At 28.6% G+C, this 23,124-nt stretch overlaps 2 protein-coding genes across 3 annotated transcripts in view; one reads left to right on the forward strand and one right to left on the reverse strand.

The window, feature by feature from the left end:
• Positions 1-587: 587 nt before the first annotated feature.
• Positions 588-8,154, reverse strand: LOC107449149 (NAD-dependent protein deacylase Sirt4). Its single transcript, XM_016064588.4, has 2 exons — positions 7,345-8,154; positions 588-966 (listed from the first exon to the last, which is right to left on the reverse strand). Exons 1-2 carry the CDS (start codon positions 8,110-8,112, stop codon positions 814-816), a joined length of 921 nt encoding a protein of 306 aa, XP_015920074.2. The 5' UTR covers positions 8,113-8,154; the 3' UTR covers positions 588-813.
• A 4,752-nt stretch (positions 8,155-12,906) lies between these two features.
• The window catches only part of LOC107449134 (syntaxin-1A), a 123,034-nt gene continuing 112,816 nt past the window's right edge, over positions 12,907-23,124 (forward strand). The window contains exon 1 of one of the 2 annotated variants that reach the window (XM_043055272.3): positions 12,907-13,243. In XM_043055272.3, the coding sequence (XP_042911206.1) occupies positions 13,211-13,243 (33 nt within the window). In that variant the 5' untranslated portion in view covers positions 12,907-13,210. The remainder of the gene's footprint in view (positions 13,244-23,124) is intronic. The other variant, XM_016064576.4, reaches the window with a different exon arrangement.

A 23,124-nucleotide genomic window follows, 5' to 3' on the forward strand; every position in this document is an offset into this window, starting at 1 on the left:
CTGGGAGACGTCATTTGTTTCTTACGTCAAAACAATAATTGACGTGTCTCAGACGTCTTCAACACAGAGATGCCAACTTGCTCCGGACAGCAAATAAATATTTTAAAGTGGTAGTTTATCAATTGTGATTCTTGGCTTAATAAATTCAATTTAGTAGATTTTTGTCCACCACTATTTCTAAATAATTCGTAGGCTTATATAATTCACCACTTTATAGTAGTTATGTCATGCTATGACTTTTAAAAAGCAAGCAAAAATAGTCAAATATTTGCAAAATTTAGTTTGTAGTTATTTATCGTCCATTAAAAAACGGGAATCAATTCATTCAAAAACTGGAACAACTGGGAAAAGCGACTGTTCTGCAGTGGGTTCCGGCTTATTGTGGGCTTAGTGGAAATGAGCGGGCAGACGCACTGGCGAAAAGAGGCACTGAGGTGTTGCAGCTCATGAATAATAACGTTCCTTTTTGTACTATGAGCAATTATTAAGAACAGAGTGTCTTCTCGTTTTTATAGAGATACAAGGACATACAAAAAAAATCATACTTTTAAGATTATATAACAATAATTAGATCAAACAACTAAAAATTCCTGGATCCATTTTAATGTATTCTTCAGCATCAGCGCTTCTCTTTTACAATATATCTGTATCAACAAACATCTTCATAACATCTTTGATGAATTGAAAAATGTCCTTGATGCCGTCCAACAAACCATCGACAAGAGAACAATTAAAAAAAAAGCAACAAAAATCATTTTCGAGCTAAAACGTATATTTAAAAAATAAAATAACAACTCTTACAAAGATTAATTATCACAAAAGTTCTATTTTTGGAATTATATCTCCACATCGAACACTTAGTTTTAGGTCAGCAATTTCATCAGCTCGTGTAGGCCCAATATTCACAATGCAGATCTTTTTCTTCAACTCAGACGCTGCTGATAAAAATCTGTATCCGGAGTACACCTAAAATACACAAATAAAAAATTAATCACTATCAACACTAAATACGACTATTAAAATACACTTCATTTTCGTTTGACACCATATCTTTATACCTTCCAATTGTATGTGTTTTCATTGTATGTATTATAGGACAGCGGTTCTCGAATATTTTCGGCTACGGAACCCTAAATAATCACCAATCTTCCGTTGGAACCCAGACTTTATAAACAGAGTTTATTAAGGGTATAGTAAACGTTATAACTAGAGCCCGGATTTTGATGACCTAAAAAATCTCAATTAATGCCCTTAAAAAGTGCAAAAAATGCCCTTGCAAACTGCAAAAAATGCCCTTAAAAGTGCAAAAAATGCCCTTAAAGTGCGAAAATTGCGCTAAAAATGCCTTATGACATAACTTAAATAGAAGTAAAAATATTGAACTAAAACAATGTTTTACTCTTTAAAATTATTATGAGTCGTTTCAAAAAATATAAAGCAATGCAATACTTGTTCTACGTTCATTACAGTTTGAAAAATACGTTACATCCTAAAATAACAAAAAAAAAGGAAAATATATTGACTCCAAAACATTTTCATTTTGTATAGAAACTTAAATTAATATAACAACTTCCATCTCATAATATTACTAAATATCAGAATTACAGTGGATTATTAATTTTTTTTATTAATATTTTGAAGTGTAAACGAGCGTCTCTTGTCTGAAAACAAATTTTTATACCAGGAGAAGCTTCTTTCAACGTCTACTGATGTTATTGGTGCGTACTTGAAAAGGACTGTCACACTTACTGACAATTCTTCTTCAATTTGAAAAGATGTTGCTTCACCTGTTAATATCCTAGAGATTTTCTTCATTGTTTGGAAGCCAGTGTAATAATAAAAAATTATAAAAATTACAAAAAATTAACAAAAAATTTAAAAAATGCTTTAAAGCAAAATACGCCGCAAAAATTAAAGAAAATGCCCTATAAATCTCAAAAAATGCTCTAAAGGACAAAATATGTCCAAAAATGCAAATGTCATCAAAATCCGGGCCTTAGTTATAACCTATAGAAGACTATTTTTAAAATATTTAATTACAGGAATGAAGATTTTTTTTTGTTTTATCCTTAATAATCTTAAACTGGATTTTTATGCCCGACAGTTGAATTTGCTCTCCTCGTGCTATATCTAGTCTAGTTACGAATTTATTTTTGGCGATATACATAAAGCCGAAATTGAATAAAATAAGCCGAATTATTGTTTACTTCGAAATTAAACTAATAACAATATAAATGTTGAAAATGCTGGGGTGATTGTGAGCCCAACTAAAAAATCCAGAAAATTTCTTGAGTAAAATCATTAATGACGCATTTCAAAATATATATACAAAATATCTTTATAAATTTAAATCATTGTTGATATTTTCAAACATGAAATTCTAAATAAATTATATATAGTATAATTTGAATGAATAATTACTTATAAGTTCACCTTTATCTCTAATCACATTTATTACACTACCAGAAAAAAAAATTTACAAATGAAAGAGATGCTAAGAATAAATTCTAGTTCTATTATTTTTAAACAAAATATACTAGAATTTTTATACATAAACGTGATAGATGATTTTTTGAAACTTCTGGACCTTGGACTTCCGGAAACTTCTGGATCGTAGTTAGCAAAAAATCCGGATTTTTTCTGGAGCACAATCACCTCTGAAAATGGTTATTAGGGAAACTTACTTTTTTATAAAAGAATCGCGGAACCCCTTTAACTCTTCCACGGAACTTTAGGGTTCCGCAGAACACCATTTGGGAATTGCTGCTATAAGGCATCCGACAAAAAAGTCAAGAAATGCGCTCGCCCAATCAGATTTAAATAATATTGAGTTTGAAGAAAAGAGGTTTTTTCTCTCGATCTGACATGTATTTCTCCTTTTATAACAATTTGTATCCCTTTTTCATTTTGCAATTAAAGCACCATCTGTAAAACCAAAATGCAAAAACACGTAGATCATATCAGGGTACTACTTTCAGGAAATTCAAAACTGAAATGTAAAATTTCGATTCCTACTATTTACATTTTCTAGTTGTTCCCTACCTCACCCCTAAGGGCTGACTTCGAATGCATCATTTAAAAAAGTGGAGCGGCATGGTATATAAATGCATTATTTTGCACTATAAAAGGTTTATCAAAAAGTACCATAAAAAACCACGAAGTTTTTATCTTTGTTGGTTACTACAAAGTCTGAAATAATTTTTTTTAAGACTTTAGGTTTAATGTTCCATGTCTAAGGGACACAGGAGGGAAGGAGGCAAGAAAGGGCAAAATGATGGATAGACTTAAATTATTGTTATCTAGAGAAATAAAAAAATATTTTCAGTTTATAACTTCAAGCTGAAACGAATGTAACCAATCCCAAGTCTATAGAACTAATAGTTTAGAAGTCATAAGTTTTATATATAAAAAAGAAGTTTTGTACTCATAGCTATTTACATATCTCACATTGATAGCTAGGCAATTGCTCCCGGAGTATTTTTTTGCTGAATTGAACAAATGCAAAACAAAGTCCATACTATTTCTTTGAAAGTTATATCAATTATAAATAAAGTACAATTTGTACTTATATCTATTTATGCGACTGACATAGCTGTATAGGTAACTGAAGTTCTGCTTCTGCTTTATTTATTCAACTTATCCTAAAAGAACTGAGATCAAAACCAAGTCGATAAAATTAACAGTTTAGCAGTTAAAAGAGCAATAAAGGTTTCGTGTGTACAGAGTACTATTTTTGAACTATTTGCACGCCTTGCTTTGTTAACTAAAGAAGTAAGGCATTGTTCTTTATGTACTTTTTTTTATACTGAATCAAATTAAATCAAAATTAAGTCGATGACACCAATAGTTTTGAAGAAAAAAACTGAATTTAGATGATTGACGATTATAATTTTTGACCATGACCTAAGTTCAAAGTGATTAGCATGCTCAACTAAACTTTATTTGATGTAGCGTAAAAAAAAAAAAAACTGTTTAACTTACCTAGACAGAAATGTCAGATGAAATAGTAATAATTACAATACTGTTCTTTTTATATATAAAACCTTAAGAACTTTTAAACTGATTGTCCTACTGCTGGAAATTGTTTCATTAGAAATAATGCTTGATAGCAATAATAAAGTTTATTTCCCTTTTATCCTTCACCCCCCACAGCAAATAAATATAAAGTGCCCCAACATCCAAAGATGATGTTCATATCATGGACTAAAAATTAATGATATAAATTTTATGGTTTTAGAGCTAAACGGCCACAGAACATCTCACACGTGTGTTTTTAGATTTTTGATCCGATTAAAGAAATATCTCAGATATTTGACCGTTTTCATACTTTTGGGTCTCCCTATATAAATTGTAAATTGATTCAATGAATGTTAAGAGATCAAAGACCTTTTTCTTTGTTTCATTTTGTCTATAGAAAAACAAATCTTGAAAATACTTAAAAAATAACTACAGAATGAATAATTTTTTTTGGCTGTATTTTTTTGTTTTGTTTTGTTTTGTTTCTTTCAATTAAAAATATTTCTTTTTTTTTCTTCTTCAACAAATCAGTTATTAAATGATTCAAACTCGATCACTGTTTATGAACTAAGAAAACGACCTGGCGCTTAAAGACATGTCAAACACCTTTACAGACGAGGCCCAAATTATGTTTTGTTAATAAAATTGTGGATCAAATGCTAAAATAAATAAGATAATAAACTTATATTTTCAATTTTAATCTCAATAAACACTAATTTTTACACATAAAATATCAATGTATCTTACAGAACACGAACAAAATATTTAACCATAAAAGCTAATAGTTCTTTTAGTAGAGCATTGCGGCAACAGCTCGTTGTGAGCCAGAGTAATAATGAAGGTTAAGGCTCCATTATTTAGAGGCCAACAGCATGTAGGTGGCAATGTTGTCAGCATTGCACACCAACCGCCATTACTTCCACGACAAATCAGCACCTATCAATTTGCTAAGTGGGTTTCACCAGTAACAATAATGGTAATAAAACAGAAGCAAGAATAGAATTCCTATATATGCTTGATATCACTTTCTACTTTTCCTTTTTTAAACAATTTGAGTCCTTTATAATATCTTGAGACTATTTTTAACAATCTGGATCAGAATTTAGAAAAATACATTAAAAAATATTAAAAAGTTTAATGCAAATGAAGCGATGAGTTAGATATTTTATTTATTTATTTAAAAAACAGTTTTGTAATTTTAAATATAATTCAGCTTTGATGACTCTTAATGACATTTAAAAAAGCTGCTATTTAAAATTTTGAAAAAAAAAAATAAATTTTTTTTTAAATGAACACATTTTTTTATTTTAACTTTAAATGAGATATCTTCTGTATAAAGCAAAGAATTAACTAATCTTAAAAAAGTTAGCATATTTTTTTTTATCTAAAAACTGTAGCCCCATATAAGTTTTGTTGTATATCTGTTTAATATACTAGTAGAATAAAATTTTGAAGTGACAAAATTTAGAGATATTAAAACAATATACTATTTCAACTTAACCTGCAGGATTTGCCCACATAAGTTTAAATTCTTAACTTCTTCCACTCGTCAAAACTAGACTAATATCAGGGGTCTGTCTAGGTTTTTCTGACAGGTACCTATTTTGTGAAAATTTAGACATAATTTGTGAAAAATTAAAAATTATATTAAAAAATCAACACAAAAATATGGATTTATCGTTCCTTAAAGGATACAAAAAGGAAATTTTAAGAAAAAGTATTTTGTGAAACTACCGTTTTTCCTAAAATTGAATTTGTGAAACTACCGTTTTTCCTAAAGTTGAATTTGTGAAGGTACCGCTAAACGGTAGTAAATTCGGCCTGGACAGACCCCTGCTAATATAAATTGAAATTATGACTAAAAGAAATATTTCATTATTTTATTCTTTTCCATCTTTCATTTATTAGTATTTTTACCACATAAAATACTTTCAAACAATCAAGGTTAAATTTTAAAAGCCCATTTATATGTTTTTGGCTGATCATTTCATTGTAAATTCATAATTTTAATTTTTTTTTTCAAAAATATCCTCCAAGATATTATATTGAAAAAAGATAAATGCCAATTAGACTAAATTAGAAATCACCCACATTCTCACCAACTTCATTAATTTTTATATGTTGGTGACAAACTATTTTTCAACCTATGATTTATGCTACCATCTGTTAATAACTTCAGAAAATGCAAACAATGAAGAGCTTTGTTTACATAAATATGGGATTCAGTAAAGGTTTAGTGCAAGATCAATAAAAAAGGATAACACTGGGGCCCTGTGGCAGAATTTTTTCGGGCTTTCTGCGACATACCTCTCTAATGTTAACATCTTTCTACAAGATACTTGTAAAAATAACAAATATACACGTGTTACTAATTTAAAGTAACAGAAGCATCATAAAAAAAACCTATTCATGTTAAATAAAAAAATGTTTTTTAATTGAATATGTAAAAAAATTTTTATTCTAATATTATAAGAGATATTCACACATTTTGTCGGGAGAAAACACACTAATTATTTCCCTTTTCGCATTTTGTAAATCGTCAACACATTAAAAAAAAAATTTATACTAAAAAAACGTGTAATTCGTAGCAGAACTGAAACAGTAGCAGAAAACCGTATAATCCGCAAGTACCTAAAAAGAGCGACAGCGAAATCATGTGAATCAGACTCTTCAAAAAGGGGTTACTAAATTCCTGCTTTTATTTCAAGATTTAGTTGTAATAAATAATATAGCATTTAAAATATCGGATTTTAAAAGCTATGTGGAAATCAATAGTACTAACTGCATAAAAAAATTAAACGAAAATTTCTGCAGAAACGAAAATCAAATTTTTTACTTCCTTATTCTCAAATGAGAATAGAAAAATCACAAGCATTTTTTCCCCCCATCCGATGCACGAGAAAGGAATCTGCTGAATATAATTATGAAGAAAAGATAAAAATTTTCAAAAATGCCTGCAGAAAAGAAAGCTAAAATATTTTTTTACTTCCCAAAAGAAAAATCTTTCCGCAAGAACTCGGTATCATTTTATGACAGTGTCGTTATGGGACATCTTTTTTTCTGGTCCATTTAAGTAATAAACACAGAATTTATAAATATGGTTATTTATAAACACTTAAGTTCAAGTTAATGGGCAACTTATTACAATAAGCAAGAGTTTGGAAATACAACCCACCTTCTCACAAAAAAAAAAAGATGGTCTTGAAAATCAAAGGAATTTTTTGTAATAATCTAAATGAATTTCATTTTAGAAATCAATATCAATCCCAAAAATATTTTAACACAACACTTTTCAAAAACATAATGCAAACAAAAGCTTTTAATTACCTGAAGAGAAGAACCTAAAACTATAACTGCATTAGAAAGTTCTAATTGTTGGCGAACATTAAAAACTTTTTCTTTACGAACATTTTCTCCAAAGAAAACAACATCCGGTTTCAAAATACCACCACATTTTTCACAATCAGGGACATTAAAACTATTTATAAGTTCAGAATTTAATTCAACATCGGCATCTGGCCTGATTTCTACTTCCTCAACTTGAAAAGAAGGATTTAGGGATAACAACAATGATTGAAATGAATGTCTTGAAAATAAGTTGGGGCAATTTAAACATTTGACTAAATAAGATGTTCCATGTAATTCAATGACATTTTTAGAACCAGCTTTATGATGCAATCTATCAACGTTTTGAGTGACTAAACAATGAATTAAATTATTTTTCTCCCATTCAGCTAAGCTTAAGTGGACGGAATTTGGCTGAACGGATGAAAATGTTTTCCAACCAGCAAAGTTTCTAGCCCAATATCGTTTTCTAACCTCACAGTTCGAAATAAAATCTTTGTATTGAACAGGTCGGTGAGAACTACGATCATATAAACCAACGTCTTTGGACCTGTAATCAGGCAAACCACTTTCTGTTGACACTCCAGCTCCAGTCAAAACAAACAGACTTTTGTGATTATTTATGAAGTTTTGTAGAAGAGAAATACTTTCAGAATTACAGGAGTCATGCTTAGGAACATATTTCAGATTTAAATGCCTTGTTGATAAATGTAAATATTTTAAGAATATTTGTTTTCTTATGGTATCCATAGAGAAATATTTCGTCTGCAATTTATGAGCAAGCACAGTTACAGTTTAAAATTGTAATTTAAAATTTGCACTTATTTTTTATATTTTTAATGTTTTAAATATTTACAATATTATTTTATAAACCCAATATGTATAAAAATCATAATTTTTAAACTTTAAATAATCTCAACATTGCACTCGGGGATGATTTCTGGGTGGACGTTGCCTAGCAGCCGAGTCTAAAACTTAAATGGATAATGTCATTGGTCGATTTTATCAACGTTAGTGTGTGATCGTTTTCCGTATTTACTACATTTGGCTATTCATCATTTTTTGGCACGTTTTGAAATATTTTTGGAGTTCATCAATACCTGCCATATTTTTTCATTCGACATTTACTAGCTGTCTGGAAAAGACCGATCTTTTCATTTTAGTGGCATGGGATTTCAAATTTCCTTCATCTTATCCTCCCTTACAAAGGAAAGGAAATGTGTTTACAATAAATAAAGGCTTCCCAATTCCTAGGATTCTTCTTTTCATTACAATTTATAAAAGTAAAACCATTCCTCAACAATATTTTTATTTATTTCATTCTAATATTATTAACAAAGTCTATTGATGCAAATATTTGCATCATTCTTTTAATTTTACATTTTCCCCCCTCGATATGAATTATTCCAAAGCATCTTGTTTTTTTTTTTTTTTTTTTTTTTTTTTTTTTTTCGGAATGTTTTTTTAAGTATCTTTAAAATGATTATAGGCCAATTAATAAGTAGGAAAAATTGCAATAGTTTAAGTTTCAAGGCACATTTGTAATTTAAAATTCAATAGCATGAGACTTAAATCAGTAACACGACATAAAGAAGAAAAAAATACTACAAATAAATAGCAATTGAACATTAATAATAGAAAATTGAGCTATTTTTTCATTTATTTTCAAATAAATATTTCTGTTTTCCTTTTTTATCCAATTAACACTAAAACGTCCGTCGGTGTCGATTGTTCACAGGAGCCTGTTTAGTTTGCTCACATTTCCGTATTTTTTCATCGAATTTGAAATTTTTTGTGTGGCTCTAAATCATTTTCGTAGGTGATTACACAGAAAAAGTTTTGTGGTTCTAGGCTAATTAGGAAAGATTTTACAACTAAATATATATAGAACGGCCACTGATGTTGTTTCGACACCAAGGTAATTTATCATTATTAATAGTTGTCGTTCAACGAATGATAGTTCACTATGTAGATACAATTAGTGAAACAAGCTTCCCAAAGTACTATAGCAGTGTTGTACCGTGCTAATGGTAGGGCTGGGCCTCACCAAGGACACCGGCTCGAGTCAGAGCGCATATATTAGTTGAGCAATGTAGTACAATTTTAAACTTGTCAAAAAAAAAAATGAAAGAAAAGAGAAACATATGGATGGTGAAAGAAACTAATAATTTTTAGAATTTTCCTTCCAAACATTTTCCTTGCTTTTCTTTCCATTAGTTGCGTTAACTTATCGAGAAATACCCTCTTTTGCGCAACAGCTATGTATTTTTTTACCCATATATTGCATTCGCTATTGAAATTTACTCTTCTTCCCAGAAGACTTCACCATTGATGACTTCAAGCGTATTACAAAAATGTTGTATTTTTATTTAAAATTTCATCATAAAAATTAATTTTATAATATGCGTAAAATAGGGATGCACTGGCTATTCGTCCAAATTATCATTACCCACGGTAATTACCCGGATCCGGATGATGAATTGCAGTTACCGGAGTCGGTCAATTTCACCAAGTATCCGGTGCCACGTAACACTGGTTTGGAGACAATACTCATATTAAAATTAAACCAATAATATGAAAGTTATTCATAAAATTAAGTATTTACATAAGCAATGGCGAGTGCAGAGGCCTTAGGATGCCGGGGGGCAAACGATTGTTAGGTTTGTTGATGATTCTCCTCGGTTCATGCTCTCCCGAGAAGAGAAATGTAACACGCTAAAAGGGTAAAAGAAATAAATGAATAAAAATCCATTTTTTTATTTAAATGCAGGCAAAAACTATTTTAAGTAAAGAAAAAAAAATTATATATATAAATCTATATTCAAATAATAGATTATTTCTAATAGAATATTTAAATTTTTCCTTAATTGCAAATAATAATTAAATTTTAATAGCTTAAAATTTCACAACTAAGTTTATTTGAAAATCACTTTATTTCCTGCGAAAAAAAACTATTCACTTGTCAGAAAATTTGGTTTCACAAAAAAATAATGGTTTTCAAACTTTTAATGCCCTTGGTCATCGATTGGCTGCTCCGTTTGGTTGGATTTTAGAGGAGATATAGGGTTGCTTGCTGTCGTTTCCCACTTCATCCCCCTTTGTACGCTACTGCGTTTATGGACGGTACATTTTACTATTGTGTGAAATTTTTACTGATTAATTCTATAAAAACAAATTGTATTTTAATAGACACTGGAAAGTAAATAAATTATAATCGAAGCAATAACTTATTAAGAGTGAGAAGCCGTAATCTTTTTGAATTGCTAAATCTTATTTTTTAATAAGAGAAAAAAAAGAAAAAATGTATGAAAAGTATCACTGCAGTTTTAATGTCTGAAAAATGTCCAGACGTTATTACTATCTTAAATGAAGTTTTAACTAAATAATATAAAGAAAAAAGCTTTTTTTTTTTTTTTTTTTTTTTTTTTTTTTTTTTTTTTTTTACGGGGGTGAGTTTGTAATAATTCTTGATCCAATAGTCACTATATCTTCTGGGTTCGATTCAAAATTACTTGCATGCGAATATAGGATCATAATGTTAAAGACAGCAAATCTACTACGTGGATCTTTTATTCAACGCTGAAAATAAATTACAATTTTCATTTAATTATGGAGTAATTTATGAGCATGTATTTATATAATGTCTATTGCGCTGAAATTATGTTTATAGTCATTGGATAATTAAAAATTGTACTCTTGCAGTTAAAACATATTTCATCGGTATACCGCCGCCTTATTAGCATACTTAAGAAATGTCCTAAGTTTAAGAGAAGTTACGTAAATAAATGTTGTTAAAATATAAGTAAATCAGATGCAAAATTAACTATGCAGTTAATTATTAGCAGATGCCTGCATATCAGAGTCTTACAGTTTAAAAAAAAATCTTTTTAAATCGAGTTTTTTTTTCAAAGAAATATGTGAAAATAAAAGCATATGTTTTTATACATATATGAGCAATAAAGATACTTAACAGTATCTTGTAAAATATTTCAAAATTTGATTTATTAAAACCGATTTTTTCCTGGTAAAAACTGGAGTTATTACTCCATCGAACTCCTGAAACTTTTCGGGTAATAAATCAATTTTTTTACCGGGTTCTTGGATACTCTAATCTAGGTGAGAATGCGGAAGGAAATGAGCTTATAGAGGCAGACTCAAAATAGCTAGGCTCACAATATCGGTTAAAATAAGCATTAACATCTAGCCCTCTAATTTAAATAATTTCAACTTTTTTCCTTGGTTTCAGTCTTACTCAAAAGTGGAAGGAAAAAATATGCGCAATTTTTTTATAGCTTCCGAAAATTGCATAAGAAAAAATAACTCGGAATTCTTAATATTTATTGTCTTCGTGACTGAGTTGTTTATTCTATTCGTAAATACATACATAATTAAAAATTACAAATTGAAACAATTAATAATAAAAAAAAACTCTCCTCAACTGTGTATTGAAACAGGGATATGAAACATTCAAATGAACATAATACTAAAATAAATTTAAACAAAAAATCTATTCCTCAAATATTAAAATTCTGACATTTTAAAATCAAACAGAAGAGTATGTTCAACATTCATTGTCGACAAATTATTTATTGTTCAAAAAAAGAAAAAACAAGCAAAGCAATTACTTTTTTCCGAATATATACGCAAAACTTAAACAACATCCCAGTTGGAGTCATACTAAGTCAGTGATCTTTTCCTCATGGCATTTCCTACAAGCACAACTGAGTAGATTATCCTATATAAATAGATACATAACAAAAAAAAAATAAAAGACAAACTGAAACAATATAGTTAATTGAAACAATATATTTAATGCAAAAAAAAAAAAAATAATAATCCTGGAAATTTGCACCATGTTATATTTATTTGAGATAACAAGCATTTCACTGAACATATCAATAAATGAAAAATTTTTATTTTAAAAGAAAACTCATCTTGAAATCTATATGTGCAACCCTTGCAATTGTGAGCATATAAATAAATTTCAAAATAAATTAAAGCAATATTAATGTTTAAATTACTAAAACGTAATTTTTTATTTTGGGATGCAAAATATTGAAGTAAATACTAATAAATATAAATAGTGTCATCACTTATTGAGAAGTAATTTTAAACATATGATTAACGACTTTTCGCGAGCAATAACAATAGACTCAGATATAACAGTGCAAGTGATATCGAAAAGAAAATATGAGGAAAAAAAAACTAGTCTTCCATGGCCCTAACTTACATGCGGAGCATATGAAAAGTTATTTATAATAAATACAAACAAAAGATTTATGACTAAAATATAGACTGTCATTGAACACAACAGATACAGTACATCACACGCTTTTCATATCCCTGGCAAATTTTAGCTGCTGCCAGTCTGACAAAACTTGGCGTGAAAATAACTTTCGCGCTCGCCAATTTCAGATGTCGCCTTACCACAAATTTGTAGGGTTGGCGAACAGAGTCTCGGCTGCCTAGGCAGTTCCGCTGTTTGTACCGAAAAATTCCAAAAATTCAAAATCAGCTCAAATTTTTCTTTCTAATAATGTAAAAGGGCAGAAACGATCGCCCAACTGTTATTATGCAATGATAGATGTGTAGGGAATAAACAGGGAATTTTCAATACAACACTGAAGCAATGCGCATGCGTTAAACTGAGTTCCGTAGTTAGAATGCAGTATTTAAAAATTTGTGTTCTTGTCGGTCGGTTGTGCTGACAGAAAATCGATGAAAAATTGTGCTGTGTTGGTTTCAATAATGTGTTTAGTGAATTTTTTTTAATTTTTATGGTGATTAGACGCTTAAAAACATCTATTAAATTTCTCGGTGATAATATAAACTCATAAAATATAGCAACATGACTAAGGATAGACTTGCAGCGTTGAAAGCGGTAAGTTAACTGTTTTTAAATTTAAAAATATGCTGTAATATTATATCTTCCGGCTATTTTAGAATTGAACAGATTGTAGCAAACTTGAATTAAAATCAAAAAATATATTAAGTGAAATAGGAAAAACTCTCATTTTTGAGTAATTTAATGTCTGTATTTAACAATGGTTAAAAAGTTTTATGGGAGCATTCCTCTGAGTTACTGCAACATTTTAAGCTGCATCATTTTAAGAATCAATGCATTTGAGCTCCTGCGATAGTAGAGAATCTAGAAATTGTATTGAAAGTTATATTAAAATGTTTAACGATATTATTATTATTCATCGGTTTTTGTTCTCAAGCATAAATTTGTGCAATTATTTAAAAAATTTTTTTATTTCGTTTAATCCTTTTTAGAAATCTTTTTGTTTATATTTTAATAAAAATATTTTTGTAATATTTTATTTACGGTCTTTGGATTATTTTAAATCATATTACTAAACCTTTTTCACCAATGTTAGGATTAATGAAGAAAAAAAAAAATCAGCTCTCATTAAATTCAAAAATTTTATAAAACCTATTAATAATGATGCAAACAAACTCGTTATAATTGTATACAAATTTTATTATACATAATTTAAGTTTATGATGTTTTAAAAATTTTATAATTTAAAATATTATGAAGTTAAATATAAATTATTAATATATTTTTATGGGGTAATTTTTCTTTAAAAGCGATAATGTTATTAAACTTAATTTTCTATAGTTTCTAGGTCAATTTAATTTACTTATATACTAGTAATTCTATTTAAGAAATTAATTAACAAATTAAAATTTGAAAAGATTTCTCTATTGTGATCTGTGGTAGAATGAATGACTAATTCTGGGCAGCTGCATGCTACTAATTAAAAAAAAGAAGAGCGGTGTCAACTCGAGGGGTTTAATTCGTAGCCACCTTCAGACAAACCTCTACGCTTTATTTTGAAAAATGCAAGTTTAAAATATATTTGGCACCTTGGCGATTGTAGTTTGGGTGACGGATCATAATATGGATATATCCCCTAAGATTTTAGTAAATTTATAAATTTCAAACCCATGTTAAAAGCATTTAGAACATTACATTTTTTTATTTTTTATTCTGTGGTCAGATATTTGAAAAAGCAATAACAAGAAATCGTATATTTAGGCCTGAAATGTGTCATGTTTATCGTAGTAATGTGTATTTTAATCATGGTATTAAAAAACCAGGATTTTCAGGAAAACCCAAGCTGCTTGGAATTTTTTGAGTTTTATCATGAAAAAATAAATAATTTTGTTTATTCATGAAACAACCCAATTTCGTCCAGAGATAACTGTGTTTTTTTAAAATATATTCTTCATGCATATTTATATATAATAAATATAAAAAAAACAAAGTATAAACTGAAAAAGTATACTACTTGATTATTATCGCAGGGAAAAATCGAAGAAATAACTGGTTATAAGAAAAACTGTTTTAGTCATATTTCTGCCTTTTAAATATATAATGATGAAGTTACTGAAATGATTTTTAGTGATATAATGTAGAGCATAATATGTTTTATGTTTTAAATTATAAATAAACACATAATTTGTTTTAAAGTTAATGAATGAAATTTGTAGAAGCATTGTATACATTCATGAAATGAAAGGCTCTCTTCCTTTGTAGCATGTGCTATGCCCATTTCTATTTTTTAATGTATGAGTTTTTTTACCTGTCTTAAAATGCACAAAAAATTATTAATTTTTATCTTTATTATACTTTTTGATTCAGAAATGAAGGAAAAAATATTTTAAATTTAAACTTTTGTTTTCCTTGTTATTAAGAATTTGTTATTCATTCCAGGTGTATAATTAAAGATTTTAATGTACAATGCAGAAATGCTTTTTAAAATAATAACTTGGTACGAATAGATATAACCAACTATTATCTACAATATACATTCTCATCCCATTAATAAATAATTTCATTATATGTTCACTGCATAATTTAATCTTTTTTTTGTAACTACCAAAATTTTTACCTAAATTTATTAGCAAATTTTAAATAAAACACATTCTTTGGTTCTCATTAAAATATAAACTTCATGACTAATTCATTAAGATCATCATGACTAAGTGTCATGATGATCTTACTAAACTAAAAATATCAAAAAGTCACTACTTGTTTCTTTTCTTTTTAGTGAAATATTTAAACATTAAAAGATTTTCTGCTGCTTTTTAGTCCATAAATAAATTCACAGTTTGAACTGAACTTATCCAAAATGACAAAACATTCTTTCTAGTCCAGCTGCCATAAGAAAATCAGTAATTAACTGAGCAATAAGATGAGATATTTTATCTTTCAATTGATATTCTGAATTATGGTTTTCAGCCTGATTTTGGGTTCAATTTTTTAAAATTTTCTTTAAACATGGATTTTTTTGCAAAAGGACAGTAGATGAGAAACAAGTTTAGTCTTTAATAGAAATCTTAAACTAAAATGGGGATATTTTGGTCCGATTTTTTAATTTTATTAAATTTTTTAACATTGAAATATCATTCATTTTGAAACATTATATATATATATATTTTCGTTCCCAGTTTCAGAACCACGGCGACATTGCCGCAAACTGTACAGAGTTCTCGCTGAAAGGATGGATTAGGAAATATTTCCTTTTAGGAAGTAAAGAATTTCGGTTTTCTTTTCTGCAGAAATTTTTAGTCTCTAAAATTACTTTTAAAATATGTCTATTTCGCGCATCAGACAGGAAAGAAATGTTCCTGAATTTTCAATTCTTATTTAAGAAGAAGTGAGGGGAAAGAAATGTTCATGATTTTTCTATTCTTATTTGGGAATAATGAGAAATAAAGAATAATCAAGTAAAACATTTTCGTTTTTTTTCCTACCCAGATTTTCAAAAGGTTCCCCCCTGAATTGTTATATAGCAACTAATATTATGTAACAAAACTTTTACTTCACTTTTCAAAAGAATCCTTTGAATCCTCGGCAATTTTGTTGCTTTCAGATTTGTAGAAAAATGATGCTCTACTTTTTTTTATTTTTAATTTGGTTGAAATAAAATCGATTAAATATTTTTTTTAAAAAAATTACGCTTTTGAAAATTTTAAACTACGCATTTGAGTTTATACATTTTCGTTCACAACAGCTCACGCCGATTCCATCGTAATATATGTAGTGTTTTGATTATTATTTTTTGGGCAGTTATTGCTACTAATTTCAGCTTTGTTTTTTCGAAAGCTTGATGTCTCTATTGCTCAGTTATTCATATTATCGAAATATACCGATATTATTACGGCACGCGAAATTCGGATCGCGGATTCAAAAATTAATTCTTTGACACGCTCGTTATGCGCCTATATTCTCGTTAATCCAATGCGGTATTTCAATCGTTCTCTTTGACAGTTATTGCTACGAATTTTCACATTTAAAAAAAAAAAAATTCCGATGCTTTTTATGCACTTTAGTTACAAGACAAGTACTATCGAATTCCACGGGGTTTTTAAAATTCCGGTTATTTCTGAGTTTTTATTTCTACACGTAACATTTTTTATTGCCTATTTAAATAATCACTTTTTAACGCACTCAATGTCGATACTACCGCAAATCTATGTGGTTTTTCGATTGTATTTTCGGCAGTTATTGATATTGATTGTCACGTGGTTTTTAAATGTCCCTATATGTTTCTGACAATCTGGGAAATTCGAGTGTGAATAGTGTTTTGATTATTATTTTTTTTTTTGGCAATAATTGCTACGCATTTCGGCTTTGTTTTTTCGAAATCTTGATGTCTTTCATTGCTCAGTTATTCTCGTGAATTTTTGAAATCTACCGATATTATTACGGCACGTGAAATTCGGATCGCGGATTCAAAAAATCATTCTTTGACACGTTCGTTTTGCGCAGTTATTTTCGTTAATCCATGCGGTATTTCAATCGTTCTTTCGATAGTTATTGCAATTTCAAATTTTTTATAAAAACAAATATCGATGTTTTCTATTCACTTTAATTATACGCGAAACTCAAATCAATGATCGTCTTTTAATGTGACGATTTCATCGTTTTTTCGACTTTTTATTGCTAGTGCTACCGAATTCTACTTTATGTTTTTTAAAATTCCGGTTCCCGTGTAGTAAAGTGACTGATGCACTTTAAATCTGTCGAGTCGCAAAAGTCCTCCATGTTCCCATAGCAAATCAAAACCTTTGGGGGTACTGGATTGGAGATGGATCATTATCTGATTCAGGTCAAAATTACGATCTGTGGATGAAAGAATGGATGTATGAATGGGTCCACCCTACACAGGTGCGACGTATGGTGTGGCAGAAGTCGAATTCTTGGCCATAGATGGCGCCACTGGAAAACAAGAACAATCGCACCCCCTCTGCCTAAACAGGCATACGTCAACAAAATTCCGGTTATTTCTTTGTTAATGTTATTTCTACACTTAAAATTTTAATTGCGCATTTAAATAATCACTTTTTGACACGCTCGCTTTATGCCGATACTGTCGCAAATCCATGCAGTGCTTCGATTGTATTTTCAGCAATTACTAACAGTGATTTTCACGTGGTTTTTAAATATTCCGATATAGAAATATATCGGAATATTTAAAAACCACGTGAAAATCACTGTTAGTATAGGAAATTCGGACAATATAGGAAATTCGGACAATATAGGAAATTCGAATCCTGCATATAAATATTTAATTTTTTAAGCAATGATTCTATCGTTTTTTTAGGGGGGGGGGGGCGTTTATTTCTATAGTATTTAATGTCCCATATTTTGAATACGGTATTATTTGTTACAACAACCTAATCTCGAAACGAAACATGGATTTAGTACCCCCTTGTTGAAGGATTCGATTCTCGTGATTTTGACATCGATCTTCGTAGTTACTGATTAAAAAATACGTTTCATAGATGGGCAATTCCATGAAAAAGGGGAAAAGCATCGGAAAATTCAAATAAGAATAATGTTATTATTTTGGATTTTTTCTGAATTAGAAAGGTTTGAAGTTTGATAATTTATAAATTTTTTTTTTGAGAATTCAGTTTTTTAGTGTTGGTACCCCATTGAACATTGGCATTTGCTTGTTCTGATTTGGGTGAAGAACATGGTCAGATTCTGAAAATCAGTAAGTTAACATTATCTTCCTTTCAAAATGCTCCAAAGAATAAATATTGTTTATTACACTTAATAAAAATGTTGTGCAGTGTTAAAATAAATTTTTGTTGTTAAATTCACTTAATTACATAAATTTCAACTAAACATTAATGCATGTAACGTAAGTTACCAAAAACTAGGAAAAGTTTTTATGTGTAAAAAAAAACATGTGATACAAAAGTAAGAATATTATTTTTTCTTTCTTAGAGGCTAGCACTAAATAAGTAGCAATAGTTTTGCTTTCAAATATTATTTATTTATTGTTTTGTGCACTATTCAATATATGTAACGTAAGTTACTGACTTGCATGTAATGTAAGTTACCAATGTGAAATGAGTTCATTTCTTTTGGAAATTGGCATATAAACTAAATAAGATGTATCCAGTTACAATAACAAAGTTTAAATAAATTAGCACTGCCTTAGGATATTAATTTTATTGAAAATCTTTGCATTAAATCATTTTATTGGGTGTTGGCATTCATATGTTTTCAAAGTTGGACGAAATCTCTCTACAAGCTAATGGTGGCAAGAGGAAAGTACAAGCACGTTATCTTCTTCATTCAGTTCAAGAAATGTACCAAATGTTTATGGAAAAAAAATCGAGAATGCAAAATTGGAAAACTAAGTCCTTTGAGCTCCGTCCAAAGCATGTCTTGCTTAGTAACAAACCTCCTAGAAATGTTTGTCTTTGTAAGTATCACGAAAACTTCGGATAAGCTACTGAAACCTTCAGAAAATTCCATAATGTTCCATCTTACGCAATTCTTCAGAAAATTATTTTTATGTTCAGAAAAAAGAGATGAGTGCTGGTCTGGAGAATGTGTGCTGGTGGATATCAAAAATGTTCACATCTGGTCAGATGGGCCAAGGAGTCAGTTCAAGAATCGATATATAACTCCGGTCTTACCTATTTTTGAGATTCATCATGGAAAAATATTGATGTGGAATTATTTTGCCACGTCACACGGCAAGAGTCCTGTTGATGGGACAGGTGGATCTATTAAAGTGTAAAAAATGTCGTGTAGTGGAAGTGTAGGAAATGTCATATTGAAAAGAAAACATATTTCCATCACTGCCTCTGAGTTTGGGGCAGCAACACAAGAGCATTGAACAAAAATAAATATGGTAGAAATCACACCAGAAGATGTAAAGAAGCGTCAGAAAAAGTTAATCTGTGTAGTCTATTCTGAAAAGCTCCACAGATTAAAAACATTAAGCAGATCCACCATTTAAAAGTTCAAGAAGGTATACTAGAAGGGTTTTTTAAGTGAAAGATGTTGAAAAACAAAATGATGAATCCAAAATAAAAGCTGGAGATTGGTATATGGTTGGATACGAGGAAATGTTATATACTGGTGTGGTAATGTCTGTTGAAGAGCAAGAATTTAAAGTCAATGAAATGACTGCTGTGGGAATCTATTGGAAATGACCAGGAAAAAGAGATGAAATATTCTACCAGAAAGAAAGCATGGTGAAAAGAATTGAGCCCCCTGTACTAGTTAATAACAGAGGACATTATAAGTGTGCATAGTAATGTCTGAATCAAGTGTGTAAATCAAAAGTTTTTTGAGTTTACTTCATGTACACTTTTTCTCCCTTGCACTATACTGTTTAAATATGTTAATTTGCATTTGTACATTATTGGAGTAAAAATTTGATGCAAAGGGAATTTCGTAACGTAAGTTACTGTAACGTAAGTTACCCATTTAAAAAATCATATTTAATTTAACTTTTGAAATAAAATCTTAAATCTAGGCATAATAAATATTTAAACTTGTCAGTAAAATGATACATATAATCTTAATCAATTAACATTTGTATAAGAGCAGAATTTTGCCTTCAAGCATATTGCAAATTTATGCCATTCCTTTTTCAGTAACGTAAGTTACCACACTAGTTTTAGATTTTTACACTGCTTAAATTGAAAAATATTAATTATTCTAATTAGGTTCCTTTTGGTTTTGATTGTAATTTTAAGAAATCACTTTATTTTAGATTGTATATTAGTATTATTTGTTTGCTTCTAAGCTCTCAGTGCAATAAAGTTTCTGTGAATGTAACGTAAGTTACCATGGAATAGCCCAGATACGTTATTTAATTTCAATAATAATATAATGAGCAACAACAGCATTAAATTACAATATTTATTTTTGATTTATGAATGCCCATATTTAAAAATTATTTATCATAAAGATGGAATAAAATTTTTAAGCTAAATTAATGATTAAAATCGCAACATACATGATGTACTAGTAACCAAGGATACCTGCTAAATAAGTAAGATATTACAGATAGCAAAAAATTCATCAAAATATTTCAAAAATCATTTTATTTTTTCCCCCCAATTTTTAAAATACTTTTATTTCAATAAATTTTTCTACTAAACCAAAGGTTTTTAGCATGTTAAGCGTATCAAAAAATTCATCAAAATATTTCAAAAATCTTTTAATTTTTTTCCCAATTTTTAAAATACTTTTATTTGTGCTATCGGAAATTTTCAATTTCAATTATTTATTCAATTCTACTGAACCAAAGGGTTTTTAGTATGTTAAGTTTAGTTTTTTGATGTTATTTCAATTTAATGATAAAAATTATAATACGGTAGGGAACCGATTCTCCGGAACGGTCGGGACCATCGCTATTCCGGATAACTGATTTTTCCGGTTTTCTGAATCGCTACAAAAAGCCGTTTTTCTTATTGTTAAACCAAACTAAAAAAAAAAAAAAAAATTGGAAATAATCTTAAAAATAAGAAAAAACGATGAAGTATAGACTAATGATTATTTCCAAAATGATGGTAAGGTAAACATCTTTAAAAAAAGAAAGAAAAATCGTAAAATCTTACGAGGAAAAAAATTTTTTTTTTAAAAAATGGCGAGAAAATTTATCGAATTTCGTTCCGGTTTTTTGGTTTTCCGGTTTTCTGATTTACGGATAACGTGTTCTGTACGTATTTGAAAGTACATAATTATTCGAAACTACATTATTATAATATTCGAAACTACATAGTATAAGCAATTGAAAAGAAAAGTGTTCTACTGTTGTATTAATATAAATTTTTTTTTATTCAATTAAAAAAAAAGTTTTGTCATGAAATAAATATAAAAAAATTATTTTCACGAAGAGAAAATTTTACCTATTAAAATTTAAAAAGTAACATTTAAAAATTACAAAATATAATTTTTAATGTATTTGATTTTAAGGAAGGAGGGATGCAAATACTTATTTTTGATCCCTCCAGGGGTGTCATACCACAGTTAGTAGTAACAAATCTGACGGGTGTACAGAAATTGGGTATGACTCAAGAAAATAATTACTACAATCATTATTGCATTTCATGATCAAATAGAAAAGAAAAATCCATTTTTTATTTTTTTATTTTCAAAATGTAACGAATGAAACTACATACATACATCTTTAAATGCGCATCCTTCATCAGTTTTTATTTTTCGGAACAGAGTGGGTGCATTAAATCTTAAATTGTTTCATTGGTTTAAGTTTGGTGATGGTGGATTGCGCTAATGGCTTTCTAAAACATAGTGGACTGCGCTTGTAACATCTTATTACCCCTTGAGAAGGGTTGGTGTATTGCGCTCAAAGCAACATTAGTGACCACCCCTTATACTTCAGTAAAATATTTTCGATGAAATCGTGGTCTTGTCAATAATCCATTTTTTTGATCAATTTTCATTTAATAGCAATTTTTTATTTGTTTTAAATTTTTTTACTTCTGTAATTTTAAAATACAATCGATATTTGAACTTCGAAAATTTTTCTTTTTCTGTTCATTTTAAAATAACGAAGGGCTTTTAAAATCTTGAAAATCAGTCTAAATTTTTATTAGATCGATGCGATTTTTTCAAGAATATTGGTTAAAAAGTTTAAAAAAAAATGTATATTTGATGCTCCCTTGTTGTCTTACGTTGGTTAGCAAAACTTGCTGCTCCGCCATAGACGTGAGATACCATATTTTAATCATATTGGAAAAATCTTACTTTAAAGTGGTTACATTTTAATAAATTTTAAAACAATTTTAATCTATCTAAATTAACCAATTTTTTGCATAATATTTTTATTGATAAAAAACCTCTATCCTAATTCTATCTATCTACTCTGTTAATAATTGAGAAGATAAGCAGATTTATATGAGCTATACTCCTTAACTATATGCAATTTAAAGACATCTTTTCTTATATCGAGTTTCACTGTCAGTACCAAATTTATAAAAATGAGAAAATAATTAAAAAAAAAAGAAATTTTTTTTTAAAAAAAAAGAAATTTTTTTTTTAAAAAAAAAGAAATTTTTTAAGTACTTGATGAGATGGTATAAAATAAAATAGTCTTAAAAAAACAAAAACTTTTCTCTGGTTTTGCTCGAAAAATTAAAATATAAAATACTGGGTGTAACCTTTCAACTTAGGAAAATCGAGTTACTCAGTTAATTCTTCAGATATATCAGTTCATTTGATAAAATTTTTTATATTAAAATGAGTTGCAAGAATTCCTTATAATTTTTTTTTAAAGAAGGAAAAGTTGATGACTTATTTTATATTGTTATTATTAATAAAAAACCTCCGTACCTGCTTTCTTTTTAAAGTTAATAAGAAATTCTTGCAACATATTTTATGAAAAAATTTATATAAAGTGAACATGATATCTGATAAATTGAAATTGACTAAGACTATATCAACTCGATTCTTATAAGTTAAAAAAGATA

This window comes from Parasteatoda tepidariorum, chromosome 8 (genome assembly GCF_982258835.1).
Source record: "Parasteatoda tepidariorum strain Cologne lab strain chromosome 8, Ptep-v5.0, whole genome shotgun sequence".
Classification (NCBI taxonomy): Eukaryota; Metazoa; Arthropoda; class Arachnida; order Araneae; family Theridiidae; genus Parasteatoda; species Parasteatoda tepidariorum.